This window comes from Platichthys flesus, chromosome 11 (genome assembly GCF_949316205.1).
Source record: "Platichthys flesus chromosome 11, fPlaFle2.1, whole genome shotgun sequence".
NCBI lineage: Eukaryota > Metazoa > Chordata > Actinopteri > Pleuronectiformes > Pleuronectidae > Platichthys > Platichthys flesus.
In genome coordinates this window covers 10,091,504-10,106,554 of record NC_084955.1, presented here as the reverse complement: position 1 = coordinate 10,106,554, position 15,051 = coordinate 10,091,504, and the positions used below count along the sequence as shown (strand labels likewise).

The 15,051-nt window shown below is 39.1% G+C and overlaps 2 protein-coding genes across 4 annotated transcripts; both read right to left on the bottom strand.

Moving 5' to 3' along the window:
* Positions 1-2,587: 2,587 nt before the first annotated feature.
* si:cabz01093077.1 (C-C chemokine receptor type 3) lies at positions 2,588-7,270 on the bottom strand. 2 transcript variants are annotated; one of them, XM_062399715.1, is made up of 4 exons: positions 6,744-7,270; positions 5,263-5,405; positions 4,975-5,147; positions 2,588-3,556 (listed from the first exon to the last, which is right to left on the bottom strand). In XM_062399715.1, the coding sequence occupies exons 2-4, from the start codon at positions 5,399-5,401 to the stop codon at positions 2,849-2,851; spliced, it is 1,020 nt and encodes a 339-aa protein (XP_062255699.1). In that variant the 5' UTR covers positions 5,402-5,405; positions 6,744-7,270; the 3' UTR covers positions 2,588-2,848. The 2 variants fall into 2 exon arrangements, with proteins under 2 accessions (XP_062255699.1, XP_062255698.1); XM_062399714.1 differs by having other exon boundaries at positions 5,263-5,402.
* Positions 7,271-7,682: 412 nt separating this feature from the next.
* LOC133965255 (C-C chemokine receptor type 1) lies at positions 7,683-14,846 on the bottom strand. Of its 2 annotated transcripts, none has more exons than XM_062399713.1 (4): positions 14,813-14,846; positions 12,505-12,589; positions 11,309-11,488; positions 7,683-9,949 (listed from the first exon to the last, which is right to left on the bottom strand). In XM_062399713.1, exons 2-4 carry the CDS (start codon positions 12,509-12,511, stop codon positions 9,042-9,044), a joined length of 1,095 nt encoding a protein of 364 aa, XP_062255697.1. In that variant the 5' UTR covers positions 12,512-12,589; positions 14,813-14,846; the 3' UTR covers positions 7,683-9,041. The 2 variants fall into 2 exon arrangements, with proteins under 2 accessions (XP_062255697.1, XP_062255696.1); XM_062399712.1 differs by lacking the exon at positions 14,813-14,846 and adding an exon at positions 13,833-14,803.
* Between the last annotated feature and the right edge of the window lie 205 nt (positions 14,847-15,051).

The window sequence follows — 15,051 nt, the reverse complement described above, 5'->3', positions numbered from 1 at the left end:
ATTGGAGGCCTAGGTGTCTGCAGGAGCTCTGAACCACCAGTACGGTGTGCCTTCTGAACCTTCATGTTTGGAAATGGCTGTTCTCTTGTTCTGTGTTCGAAATGATTTTGCCGTCGTTAGTGAGTCCTCCTCAAACAGTTCTACAATATGCCGTCCCTTTGTAATGTTTGTGTGCTGGATGTTGTGTGCAAAGCTTCTTGTAGACCGTCTATGGTGCAGAGGGAAGTTAGGAAACTGTGTTCATACTGCCTGGTTTACCTGCAGAGAATATATTGAAGTCAATAGTCAGTGTTTTTCCTACAAAGAAACAGAATTTACATGATTTCTGTTCATGTTTACTCAAAAAACAAACGTTGTGCTTCTAGGCAAATCGCAAATGAAGAGGTGACTATGTGGTTGCCTTGACTGAGATCAGCCCTGGCGACACCTGTGAGTGTAAGTGTCAGTCGGTTATGGTATGATTCATCGATTTGGGCCTGCGGTTTGGCCCAGTTGGCAGCCACTGCAGTTGTTTATCTGATCTCAACTTGCTCCTCCCCTATAGACTGTTGCAAAGCGCTGGCCTCCTGTTTATTAACAGTCCAGTGTGTAAGACTTAGTTGAAAGGGATCTATTGGCAGAAATTTGATGTCAAATATTCCTAGTGATGTTTTCAATGGTGTTTAATCATCTAAATTGTACAGTCTGTGGTTTTCCTTACCCTTGGATGGGCCGTACATATTTAAATACTTTATATTTCCATCAGGAGCGGGTCCTCCCTACTGAGGCCTCCATGTTTTGTACAGCAGCCCAAACTGGAAAAACTAAACACCTTTTGAGATTTTATGACAACTGAAGGCTACCACTGGTTCTCTCTCATTTTTGGAAGGGGGGAGGGTGAGGTGAGTGGTATTCAGCAAGATGCAAATCCTACCCACAAAACATGATTCAATTCTACATACTGCACCCTTTAATCTTTTCTAATATTGAATCGCATGTCCAAATCACACCAAACTCACCTGAAAAGGTAGATTATAATTTGTGGCAAACAAAATATTATCAATTTGTCAATTTCATGGTCATTTGAATCATAATGTGTACTAACACTATGACCATAATTGCACCTCTTGTATGGAATACTGTTTGAAACAACATTTTGTAAATAAATAGATGAATAAATAATTAAATATGGCTATGAAATAAACCGTTTTTAAGTGTGAACTGGCGCGTTGTGCCAGTTCACACCTAAAAAGTCAAGTTCAGAGTTGAGTTCCTGTAGATGTATGAACTAGCTCACGTTCACATTTGTTCCCTTTAAACACTTTTTCCATACTATAAAACATTCAAATTAAACCCTATTATGATATGTTGCACCATTAAACAATTATACCACAACCAGAATCGTACACTTGGAATCTCACTGGGCCGTTCAGAGGAACAGAGCCAGAATCCATGTTATGGCTTATGACACAGTTAGAGGAAACTAAAAATCTCAGCCAGTTTATATAAGATGGAAAGTGAAAACAAAGTCGACAGCAAAGCGCAGACAAAGATACAGAGGCATCACAGACTTTAACACAGTGGGATCTGAGCAGAATAATCAACCACATACAGGAAGTGTGTGTGTCAGCTTGGCTGGTTTAATCTTACCTTCATTCGTAGTTTATAGTTGGAGTCACATTGCCACTGAAAGCAGTAACAGGGAGGGCCGTGTCCATGATCAGTTTCCTAGAGAATAACAAAACATGTAAAAGCATGACGTACTTCTTCAAATTGAAAACAGATGGTTTTAGTTTCTTTGCTTTCTCTGCAAGTGTGAGAGAAGTTTTAAAAGTTGATGCTCATTTTCTGAAAAGTATCTTAAGTCTTAAGTCCAAGTGCATTCGGATTAAAATGATCCCCTGTTTCAAAGTATATAAGCTATAATAACATGATTCAGTTTGTCACAAGGAAACAGGTGTGAGGTCTTCCAACTGAAAAGTTAGATTATAATTTGTGGCAAGAAAAATATTATCAATATGTCAATTACATGGTAATTTGAATCATAAAGTGAACTAACGCTATAACCATAATTGCACCTCTTGTATGGAATACTGCTTGAGACAACATTTTATAAATAAATAAATGAATAAATAAATAAATATGGCTATGAAATAAACTGTTTATAAGTGTGCACTGGCGTGTTGTGCCAGTTCAAAGTTGAGTTCATGTAGATGTATGAACTAGTTCACGTTCACATTTGTTGTTTTTATTGGGATGATTTATGTGACAAACTTTCGATCATGTGTTTAGTTATTAATCGATGGTGTCGGATCAGGTCTGTGTGTCGCCCCATTCATTTTAACACTGAGTCCTGACTGTGTGCGTCAAGTCTCGTGTTGCACTGAGCACAACATATTGACCAGTCATTTTCATGATGTTTAAATGCAGCCTCATAAACTCTGGAGTGAACCAAACAGACACTTAGTGACTTCATGTGCTGATCAGGTCCTGATAACTAGTGCCAACATGCCAGGTTTGAAGTTAAGAATCAGATGAGCTTGCAAGATATGGTCCACACATCCAAACAGACAGACGTTTCTGTAATTAAGAGGTCAATGAGAAGGTTTTATTTACTTTATTGTCTTTTATAAAAACAATAGAATTGCACAATTTCCAAATATACTTTGAATTACATGATTTGAAGAAAAAAAATCATTACAATCTGTACACTTTCAAAACTGAATCATTCCCTCGTTTCCGGAAATTATCAGTGCACCATTTTACAGTTCTAACTGTAGCATCATCTACCCAACACTATACACTCACACACTGCTTAATCATCACAACCACACATCACCAAACAGCCACCAGGCATGTTTTACATTCTTCAGTAATCTGATTTTACGGGCGTGTTGGAAGTCTCTTTCTCTGTGGTTTCCCTGAGGCCAAAAGCCACTCTGCTCTGATAACTCCAGCAGAAGCATCTCGTCATCACCTTGCCCAGTGACTTCCTAAACTTCTCCCCGACAAACGCATATATGACCGGATTCACACAGCAGTGAGCCAATGCAATGATCTCAGCAAAGCACATGGAAGAGTTGAGGATTTCCGAAGCCTCACAGTTGCTCATCATATCAAAGAGCTGCAGTGTCTTAAGGAAAACAATGACATTGTAAGGGACCCAGCACACCACAAACACACACACTATGATGAATATCAGCTTCACAGCTTTGCCCTTTTGGGAGTTCCTGGACCTGGACAGCACCACAAGAATTTTCACGTAGCAGAATATCATAATGGGGAGACAGACGAAAAGGCCCACTGTGTTTTCACTGAAGTTTCGCTGCATCTTCCAGAACTGCAGCATGTCATCGGGGTACAGGGGCGCGCAATGTGGGTCATCTACCTCTATCTCCAAGGAGGCAAATATCAGCTGAGGTGTTGCCATGATTCCAGCGACAACCCAGATGGCGACGCTAGCTATGATCCCGTAGCGAAGCGACCTGGCGCGCATGGCTGCCACGGCGTGGACGATGGCCAGGTAGCGGTCCATGCTCATCAAGGTCACGAACAGATTGCCGCTGTATAACCCCAGCTGTTCAGAGCAGCAGAGGAAGAGACAAAATGAGAACAGGATGCAACATGAGGGCGAGTCTGGCAAAGCTTCACAGGCAGCTGATATACAACAGTAGCTGTTTCTCACCTCACCTAAAGAGAGCAGCCATAACCACAGAGGATAAAGTAGGGGAGAGCGGGGTAATGTGAGAATTTTTTTACATTTGCTCCCCTCTTGGCGAGCTAAAATTATATATCACTAAAATCTACACATTTACCATTAATTCAGGATGTTTTCAGGACAAAGGGCAGTGAAAATATGATTGTTTTTTTAAAAAGTGGTCTTGTGATTTCTCTGGTCTGTCTCACTTTACCCCGTAGCTGGGGTAAAGTGAGACAGACCAGAGAAATCAAGGGGGTAAAGTGGTCCACTTACTTTTTCCACTTTAAAACTACCATAACAACACATGTTGTAATAGATAAAATCCTGACAGCTAGATTGACAACCACACATTCCAAAACTAATATCGGAGTAGTAACAGAATCATGGGGATTGGTCAATTAAGCACATTTATGATTATTATGAGTCATGTGATCTCTTGCACACCCTAGCTTACCTGCACATTGTTTCTCTGTCCAATTGGCAGGGACCGGGATATTGTTTTTCTCTGCTTATTCAAATGCCAGTTCGCGGCACTTAACTGGAGCAAGGCCATGAAACTGGTCAGCTAGTTTTTTCAAGTGTTTGGCAAGCTCCTCCTCCATCTCATCTGTGAATATTCTCTTTACCTCAGCTACTGCACCCCAGGCTACTGATTTTACTTTCCATTTCTCTTTTTTCTTTTTGAATCTTTTTAGGGTTGTCTTATCAATATTTCTATCCCTTCCAGCTTTTCTTAAGGACTTCTTTTCTTGCATGACCTCAGCGGCTGCACTCTCCATCTCTGCGAGGGGTGTTTGGCCCCAGGTTGTCTTCCTGGTGTATAGTTTCTTGGCATGATGGCTTTTCTACACTGTTTATGACATTAAAAATAAAAGATATATAATGTAATATATAACACTAAAATATGTTTAAGACTAAACTTAACTTGTGCTTCATGGTGGGGTAACGTGAGACAGTGTCTCAAATTACCCCGCTCTCCGCTACATGAATATTTCCTCCATTATAAAAAACATAGGCATACACAACTTGTGTTCCCAGCATTACATACACTACTGCTACTTGCACAAGCTGGCTGAAATGTATCAATTTAGTACTTTGCAATAAATACAGTTTATTAATATTAATCCGATCAGAGTTGATTAAACAAAAGCAAACTTCGTCCTTGTATGATGTCATATCAGGAGCAGTGTCTTTCTTACCACGGACACAAAGTCACAGTGTGAATGTAGAATAAGTGTTACATCATCTGTTCCTCTTCATGAAATCAGCTTCAAAACTACTCAAAGTGTGTTCACCTGATAGACTCCTGTCATCAGCCTGCACGACGCCAGGTTCTGGGGGTCGTGGGCCCACAGGGGCAGAGATACAGCCAGCATGAGGTCAGACAGGGCCAGGTTGAGGAGGCACACATCTGTCATGTTTTTCAACTTTATGTAGCGGAGGAGAACCCAGAGGACTGTGACGTTACCTGGGAAATCACCATGAATTGTTAATCAGTATTTCTGGAGCTTCTGGTAACAAACTTTAGAGGTGAACCGTTAAAATGCAAATGTGGGTGTTAACTGTGTGCATTTTGAACATACCGAGCAGACCGAGACAAAATAGCAGGTAGTAAAGAACTGTTAAGACCATGGATCCATTGAATAACTTTGAGCCGGGATCCTGCTCACAGTCGTAAGTGTTGTTATCATAGTCATACATATCTGAGATTGATGCGTCCATACTGCTGGGTGAGGAAGAACAGAGTATTTAGGGAAAACTTTAGTGTCATACAATGAGAAAAAAGACAAAATACAGTTGTCAACCTCAGGTGTTCAGGGGATCCAGATTATCCCCAATGAAATCAGCACAAGTCAAGCATTCAAAAATGAAATCATGTCAATGACAATTATGTTGTAACATCTGAAATCAACCCTCGTCCGCCAATATTGAACAGCAGTGACTTATTTCAGTTCCGTCAAAAGAACAAAATTAACATATCACTCAAATAAAACCCCATGAACGAGGCATATCCACAAAATTAGCATCTAGTCTTATTAACATGTATTCAAAATGTATTGAGTTGTGCTTCTGTAACTCTGTTCCTTCAAAAGGAGCCACCCGGTCCATTCTGCTCTTGGGTTCGAAACAAACACCAATCAGTTGTTCTCAGAGATCTGTTCCTCCAGTACCTTCAATCTATCACCAAATTAAATAGTCCAAGCAACAACAAAAAAAACATCTTAAACTTCCTTTATTAGTTAATTCACCCTTTTTCACCAAAAACCTGTTATCCCTCTTCCTTATATGGCCTTGAACGCTACAATCTCTCCGCTCGTGCCTTTCTCTGTAGATATAGATAACTAGGTGTGCCCATACAGGACAATTCTGTTTTATATCCCAATGAAATTCATTTATTTTATTCTGAATCAAACGAAAAGCCAAAGAAGCTCAATGATTAAAATGTATGAAATACTTACTTCACCAACAATGAGCTCTTTTGAATCCTGATTCCAAAAAGAGAAAAAGCTTTTCCTTCATTCAAGTGTCTGTAACAACTGATAAATCTTAAGAAAAGAGTAACAGGGCTGTTTCATTGAAAATGCGTATTTCCCAGCACTGACTGTGTTCTGGTAATGAAGTGTTTTCCTAGCACCTCTAACAACTGGGACTTTCCTGCCCTTTAGGATGAACTTTTCAGATAAAATCATAATTTGGTGACTCACGTTTTAAAGGCTTCTGCAACAAACATTTTGGCATTTCAAACACAAATCCAATTCTTCAATGTTTTATCTTTCTAGAAATACCTCAAGCCTCCTCCTTCTCTGATCATAATCAAATTCATGTGATCTCATTCAAACCACAGCTCTAACTTTCTCTCTTACTATCATCTTAGACCAAAGCACGTGCTCTGACACCCCATGCCGACCCTCACTTCCTACGAAAGCGTAAACACACACACGCTCACAAACACACATACACACGTTCCCCACCTAGGCACCATTTGTTTGAGGGCGAGGAAGGTGCGAGACGAGGTAAGTCTTGCAAATAGCAGCTGAACATTTTTAAATATGAATGTGCTCACCAAAATTACTTCTCCTGTAATTTGTTTGTTCTTGTGTTCTTGTCCTCAAGCTTTCAAGTCATCCAGTCGACTGGCATCACTCTCTTTTAATTCTCATTTCTGGTAAGGTGAACCCTGTCCTCTGTCGTTTCCTCTGCATCACGTTAAACCTGCAGAGAAGTGTCAGAGGTGTGTGGTTTTCTCAGAAATGTGGTAAGAGCGGAGTAAAGGCCAAATGGATTCTGTTGAGGCACTTTTCTCTTCTTCTTTCCTTTCATGAAGAAAGAAATGAACATCGGAAAGTCACACTCAGCTCATCAGGAATCAAAACGGATATCACTTTTCAGTTCTTGTGATTTGTAGAATTGAATCAACTTTTTTTGCTGGATTCATGTTAAAAGAACAGCCCCTGTCGAACAAGCTGCCTGAGTCTTGGATATCCGCTCAGGACCGATAAATAAGTGTCTGCCCAATGATTTGATTGTGCGTACATGTTAAATCACCTTAACGCTATACTTGATCTAAATCATTTACTCATTCGATGAGTGTGAGAGGAGCTAGCATCTGTTATAGAGATTAAAGAAGTGACCTGCCATTGTCATAAGGAAGAGAGAAAGTGTATCTACTTAACACAATATGGAAATAATATATAAAACATTAATATTTAGAATATTAATATTAAATCATAACTTTAATTGGTTAAAGTTGTCTCGTGGGGCACCACACTTCTAGGAAGGGAAAAGATAGCCAATTTATTGATTAAGATCAGTCTCATTTAGATCTAGTTCAATTAGAAATCTCGATATTTTACCATTAAAGATTATGTAATGAACAATGAAGGTTATGGAGTTCTTAACAGTGTAACGGTTGGCAAAATTCACTTATGCAACATTAATGACAGAACATTTGTGAAAGAAGAACATTTACGTGGTATATATTGTTGTTGTTGATGTGCTCTGTTACACATGGCCTCTATTGCACTCCTGTCCATCACGGGAGAGGGAACCCTCACGTGTGACTCTCTATGAAGTTGCTACAATTTTAACAAGAGTTTCTTTTGTCGTTTTTTGAGTCAAGGGCAGAGGCTGTAACACCTTGTAAAGGGTAATTGGGATTTGTGAATATAGGCGATACAAATTAAATGAATTCATTGATTTAATTTCCAATATAAACAACAATGCAAAAGTTATTTGGTTATTGCTCAGAAAGGGATGGAGATGTCGTGAAGTAAACTTTTAATAATCTCATTTGCAAAAAAAAAAAACAATTTAACTATCAATGCAAGCAATTGGGCATTAAGCAGAATACAATGCAAAAAACATGACTAAAATTAACTGATTAAAAAAAGAGTATGTATTCATAGATTAAAACACTTATATAATATAATACTGAAAATAATTATGTAAAATTAAAAGTTTTCTTACACATCAACACTTTCAGATCTATAACAAGCAACAGCCTTTTTTTATAACATGCAACACAACCCACTGTTAGTTTCAACTTTCAGTCATCATCAAACAGTTGAATAAAAAAAAAACACATGTTACAAAAGAGAACATTGCTTTTTTACAATTGTCAGCGTTTCATTATGAATATTTTTTCACCAATTTGCAGACTTCATAAAAAGGTGTAAAAAGGAACAAAAAAGTATCCCGAACACATCGTCCACAGAGAAACAAAAACATTGTGGTTAAACGGCATTCTCTGTCAAGTCGTCAAGTTTGGAGTGCAGTTATATTTTTGACTATATCTGCATAACTGTCTTGAATTCAGTAAACCTGTGAAAGTATAGGAGAGGATGATGCTGATGATTTGGCTCTCAACAGGACCATTTTAAAACTGACTGGCCTGTCAGCTAAAATCTCATTTTCTAAACAATACAATATATAACAGTGCAAACATTTATTTGAAAATGGTATAAAAAAGGTCTAAACAATAATCGTATTTACAGGCACAGGCAGCTGTAATAGTAAACACGTTTTTGAATTACAAAAAAATCCTGGATAGACAATTGAGGGAGCCTGGATGAAACAAAATAAAGTAGTATGGCCAAGCAGTCCCCTTAAATCCCATCAAGCTGACCACATTTTCACAAGCTCATAGATATCAGTCCCCTAACTGTGCCATATCTATGAAAATTTGAAAAATGACCAATCTCACAAGGTTAAAGAAAGTTAATATAAAAAGATTCTGGATCTGCACCTGAATTTAATCTTACAGCTTACGAACAAACCATCAAAGAAATGGACAGGGGTGAACACATCAGCTCCTTGGCGGTTAATGGTGTCCATAAACTGTATCACATCTGCCCTCCACCTGCTAAATGACAACAGGGTGGGATGAATCAGAGGACCTGGACATGATAGAGCTTTTCCTGAATGTACTATCAGACAAATCTCTGCTGGAGCGAGAACGAATCCCAGGAGCCCACTTCCCCAGCAGCTGCAAGGCTCGTTTCATAAATTTCTGTCCCACAAAGGCGTATATGATGGGATTCAGGCAGCAGTGAGTGTAAGCAAGGGTCTCGGTCACTATAATTGACAGCCTTAAATTGTTGTTAAATTTGCATTCGTTCGGCAATGTATGTTCCGGATGCAGAAAGTGCAAGAGAGTGCAAATGTTTAATGGGACCCAGAGGAAGAAAAACACAGCCACTAGAGAGATGATCAGCTTCACGGCGCGGTGCCTCCTCGCACTCTTCATCTTTACCAGTGTAGGGATAATCCTTGAGTAGCAAACTACCATCACCAACAAGGGAATCACGAGACCCAGTATATTTGTGGCAAAGATCTTGTAAACTTCCCAGGCGTTGTTTTCCTTGCGGTCGATACAATGTGAGCAATTACCATGATCTTTGACCTCTGAGAAGATAAAGGCTGGTATAGAGACACACAGGCTCAGCAGCCAGATGGACGTGCTGAGAACAACGCCTGCCCTCAGCGTGCGATAAGCTGCCACCCTGTGAGCGTGCATGATGACCACGTAGCGGTCCAGCGTCATGGCCACCATGAAGAAGACACTGCTGAAGTAGCCTGCGTGGTGGCAGGTTGAGATGAAACGGCACATGAAATCCCCGAAAGGCCAGTGATTGACCCTGGTGTAGTGAGCGTAGAAAGGCAGCGTGAGCACGAAGACGAGGTCGGACAGAGCCAGGTTGAAAAGGCAGATGTCTGTCAAGGTGGTACTGTTGCGGTGTTTCACCACGACACACACCACTAAACCATTACCTTAGGGGACAGGAAAAAAACATGAAATCAGCCAGAACACGATATATTGTGCTAATATATCAGAGGCCCTAGAGTAATGCTCTCTCTCTCTCTCTCTCTATCTCTCTCTCTCTCTCTCTCTCTATCTCTCTATCTATCTCTCTCTTTCTCACACAAACACACACAAACTTATTTTGGTCATTTTTGATAAATAATATACATAGTTAGCCTGAACCCCTAACCCTTGTATATATATTTCTTGGAGACTTGCCCAAGCATTAACCCTAACCACCACTTCCCTTAAAATAACCACTCAACCATGATCAACCCTTACCATCTCGGACTGATACAAACAAACATCCACAAGATGCGGCTTCAAGTAAAACAATCTCTCATCTAGAAGTTGAGTCGGCACTGCACTTCAATACAGGAATATGAATCAGAGACTAGACTTAAAACCCCAAAACTGAAACCAAAAACTTAGACAACTCAATTGTGATCCACCCTGATAGGCTGATCCTGAAGGTCCAAGATATGATTTGGGGATGGAGAGCTACTGTATTGACTGACATTGACTTTGGCTCTCCATTTTAACTGCCCAGTCGACAAGGCTGTAACTCAATACTCCCTAACCCTTACCCTCTTTCATTTTAGAGCCCTCACTGATTTACACAAACACACAGGACACTAGGTGTATTGATGGCAGATTGTTGTTTTAGTCGTAGACTGTGTCCATTTGTCAGAGTTTGTCATTACTGTCCTTAACATTCATATCGGTCTCACTTCTGTTCTGATTTGATGGTTCCCTGACACTGTTGAACATTGTCTCTTGGTTTCTTTATCTGACTTTCAACGGGTTCAACTATTCAAGATCTGTACATGTAAAGAACTGGCCTCTCTTTTGTTTCTGGCCCTAAGGCACCAACTTTCAGTCACCTAAAATCCTGTCCTATGGTCTCCATCCAAACAGGCTCACTACCCAGCTTCACCCCAACAGGGTGGGTCTATGATTTAGCAACAGCCATTCACACCTTTACTCAACCCACCAGTTTGTGGGGGGCTCATTGGCCTGCGTGACATAACATAACAACTCTCAGATTAGGTACAGACCCACAGAGTTTAGGGTTAGGGTTACCTAAAACCTACCACCAGTACCTAAAACCTACCACCAGTCAGTTGGATCTAGAGAAATCTTTTGGATGAGAGGTGAAACATCTTCACAAACAAGTGTATTTGCCTTTGTGCACATGTACAACTCTTGAAAATACCATGATTTGTATGAGCAAGAAACTTCAAAGATTTGCTACACCTTTAAACTCCACACACACATATGAATACACGCAAACACACACACGCACACAAGCACAAACATATACATACCTAGAAATCCCACAATGAAAACCAAAATGTACAGCGTGGGAAGAAACACACTCCCAAATATCTTTAAGTCCAATTGCTGGCAAAGAATAGAGGTCGGGGTGTAGTCGTCATTCATGTCGTAGTAGCCAGAATAGTCATATGTTGTGTTGGCAGTGGTTCCATTATGCAGTATTTCAGTATCTGCAGAGAGAGATATATATATGGATCATGAAATGTATTTTACTTGTAACTTGAGTAAGATAGAATTAAATAGGCAAAATTCAAAGGGTCAAGTTACCCATAAACAAAAATTCTGTTCACTTTTCGGTGTTAACAGCTTTAAATGCCTCGTTCAGTTTATCTTTTCAAAAAAAAAAAATTACAGTAACTCTAAAGTGGCCGACCAACTGTTTTGGCTTAAAGGCAGACATTTTAAATTGGCAAACAAAAGTAAAACAAAATAAATGAAATCAATTTGACTATACCTATCTGCAATAAAACCAAAACTATATGCGTGGAGTTTTGCTTCTGCGAGTGACAAAGAGTGTTGTTTTGGAATTTGGGTGAATACGCCCTTCAACGTCCATTGATAATGATATCACGCCACCTGCTGGTGTTTATAAGTAACTTACTCCCCCTGCTGGAAACACTGGTCACGCCTTCACGTCAGTCTTCAAGGGGGAGATAAAATAGAGGAAGAACTTAAATTTTTCTAAAATGTTTATAGAACTTAAAAACACCAATTCAAGACGAATCTATTCTTTGAACATTAACAATTCCTAATGATTTAATGGTTTAAACTATTATATGATTCAAACTTGAAACAAATATTTGTATTTAATTTTGTCTGCTTGGCACGTGATATTTTTTAAAGTTTCACGTGACATATAAACTACAGTCTTTTTGAAATTCTGATTATAAATCTAGACAACTTTCTTAATAAGAGCAATGTTTATACAACGCACTAAACATTATCAAAAATGGTATTTTACTTACTAATCTCAGGACGTAAAACATTGTTTGATAAAAATCCAAATGCAAATGAAATAACAATGCAAACTGTATTTCTCAGTTGAAATAAATATAGATGATGGAAATTCAAAATGTGTATAGATGATGGATATAAAAGTTAAAGAAAAGTTAAAGAAAAGTGTTAACATTGTCACATATTCAACAACAACATAGAGCTATAGATATTCTGTTCAAATGCAAATCACCTGTCATGGTGGGATTTCAGTGATGCCTTTCCCCCGTCAGGTAATCAGTGGCTGCACCTCACAGCTCCTTTTTTCCCCTCTTTGTCTATAATGTTTAGGAAACAAATCGATCCAATTCACAACCATGAACCAACTTCAACAGTCGGCCAATGAACAGTGACACAGAATCAAAATATGCAGATGTTGTTTCCTGTACTGCCCTGAGTGAGAATTTGAGATCCTTATCAATAGCCCACGTGTTCACACTTTTTTTAAATGTTCACAGCCAAAACTAAAACAAAGGCTAGGTCCCACCATTACTTACTACTGTCACACTGGTTGATGTACACATAAAGTGAGAGGTAGTATTGAGTTAAAAGGTATTTTCTACTCATTTATGATACGTCACAGTTCAGTATATGTAAATGTAAGTATCCTAATCATTTCCCTGAAAAATATAATATAACATAACATAATATAAATAATTGTTAAAATGTTTAACCCTGACCAACTTAACATTCCTTTTAATAGAATGAAATAAACACATAGATAAATAATAAAAGGCAACAACCCTTCCTTCTTTGCATGTTGATGAAATCAATGACAAATCAGTAGAACATACAAAATAACTGCCCTGTAAATAAAATTGAACCTATTGACATTAATGAGCAGAGTGCACATCATCGGAGAGGGTTTCATCTCGTCCTTCAACTGACTAAGATGTCTCAACAAAACTCAGTATAGTTTCAAAAGGTAGGTATTAGGGTACAACCTCTACATTGAGGAACTATGCTGTTTTAAAGATATCCTCGTTTGTTTCTTGTCTTCTTTAAAAAACCTGTTCACTGTATTATCTATATCAATACAAAAACACATTCAAATAAAAGAAAGAATTTAAGACTCTGTGATGAACCTGGCTGTAGTTCAATGCTTTGGGAAGTTATTTAAGTCTGCTACTCATCAGTGGTGAATTTGTCGCACATTTCAGTATTTGCATGTATTGTAACTTTTTGCAGCACATATGTCAGCGAATTGATGAAGTTGTTGTCTTAATTTGTACGTGTTTTTCCTACTTGCATGTGTTTTCTCGATTTGCAGTGCGTTGAGCTCTCTCGGCCACCGTACTATGCTGTTCTCCTTCTTTTATTATATTTTCACTATAGTCTCTTTTTTTTGTATGTTAATGAAGCTCATCTCTGGTGGCTGCCCAGTAGCTAACCTCATGATGGCACCCAACATATTCTATATGTCATCAGTAAAATCTTAAGACTGGTCTCTGAGTGACATTTAGCGGTGGAGAACAACAGCTCAGTTGTGCAGGGAGGGGAGGCGATGTGTTGTGTCATTACTTCTGCGTTGTGAAGGCTTTTCAAGACACACTTCAAATAAATGTCTTTCCAAATGTTTGTATTGTCCGTCCAGCAACAGCTGAACAGATAACTGGAATCTTCAGACTATTTTGTCCGCCATCAGTGACACTGACCGCCATCATCTGCTGTTGTGGAAACAAAACTCAATGAACATATACATTAATCACAAAAACACTAAATAAAATAATTAACATAAATAGAAATAAATAAAATACACTTTCCTTAAAGGAAACAATCTAACATACGTGTTGGACATTGTACAATACAACAAGACAAATATAAACGCACATAGCAGTTGTGGAAACAAAACAGTGTCTGTATGAAGTTGCTGCAGGCTCATCGCCTGTACAATATAAATAGCGTTACTATGCTTACAGCTAACAAAAACAATGTTCACCAAGCATGCTAACAGCACAAACACGGGCAACACCGTTACGTAGCAGACACACCTCTTCATCACATGCAGGTTTAAACAAATACAATAATTGGCAACACAACAAACTAACATGAAATCATTACAACAACATTATTTAACATGCACACTGACTTCTGATGTTATTTACAACCTAAACCTAACAAAAGTCAGACCAGCAACGAAAGTGGTTCTGCCGTGAAAAATGTATAATGTGATTTGAAATAATGACTTTCTCAGACCGGAATTGCATTAGAGTTTTAATTATTAGCTCTGCAGAGGGTTACACAGCCAGTAACATGGCTCAGAGTGCAGCCACGAGCAGTTAAAATACAATGTGATAAACAGGAAACAAAACATAAAGCAGACAGGGCCGTGTTCTGTCTGGTATCACTTTTACAAAAAAGAGGAATCAAATCCAGCACACAGCTGCAAAAAATAAAGTTCAACAGGAGGGGGAAGACATTGATGTTGTATCAGCTAAGTGCACAGAAAACAGTCAAAACGGTAGTGAGACATTGATCAGGGACATTTTCAATTACAGTACCTTCCCAAGTGAGTCCAAGGCAAAGAACCCCCCCCCCCCCCCCCCCCCCACACACACACACACACACACACCCACCCATGGAAGCGCGTGTAATGTCATTGTCAAAGTAAAATTCCAACTCCACCTCCGTCAATCCTCCCGGATATAGCGCAGCAACAAAATACCACATTGTACGTGTCATCAGTCAAATCTTAAGACTGGTCTCTGAGTGACATCTAGCGGTCGAGATCGACAGCTCA

Excerpts from the sequence above, each read along its gene's own strand:
- si:cabz01093077.1 (XM_062399715.1), bottom strand. The coding sequence starts at position 5,401 with ATGGACGCATCAATCTCAGATATGTATGACTATGATAACAACACTTAC. Across the intron at positions 5,148-5,262 it reads ATTTTGTCTCGGTCTGCTCG|GTAACGTCACAGTCCTCTGG; the intron begins GTATGTTCAAAA and ends GTGATTTCCCAG. Across the intron at positions 3,557-4,974 it reads TGATGACAGGAGTCTATCAG|CTGGGGTTATACAGCGGCAA; the intron begins GTGAACACACTT and ends TGCTCTGAACAG.
- LOC133965255 (XM_062399713.1), bottom strand. Across the intron at positions 9,950-11,308 it reads TTTCATTGTGGGATTTCTAG|GTAATGGTTTAGTGGTGTGT; the intron begins GTATGTATATGT and ends CTGTCCCCTAAG.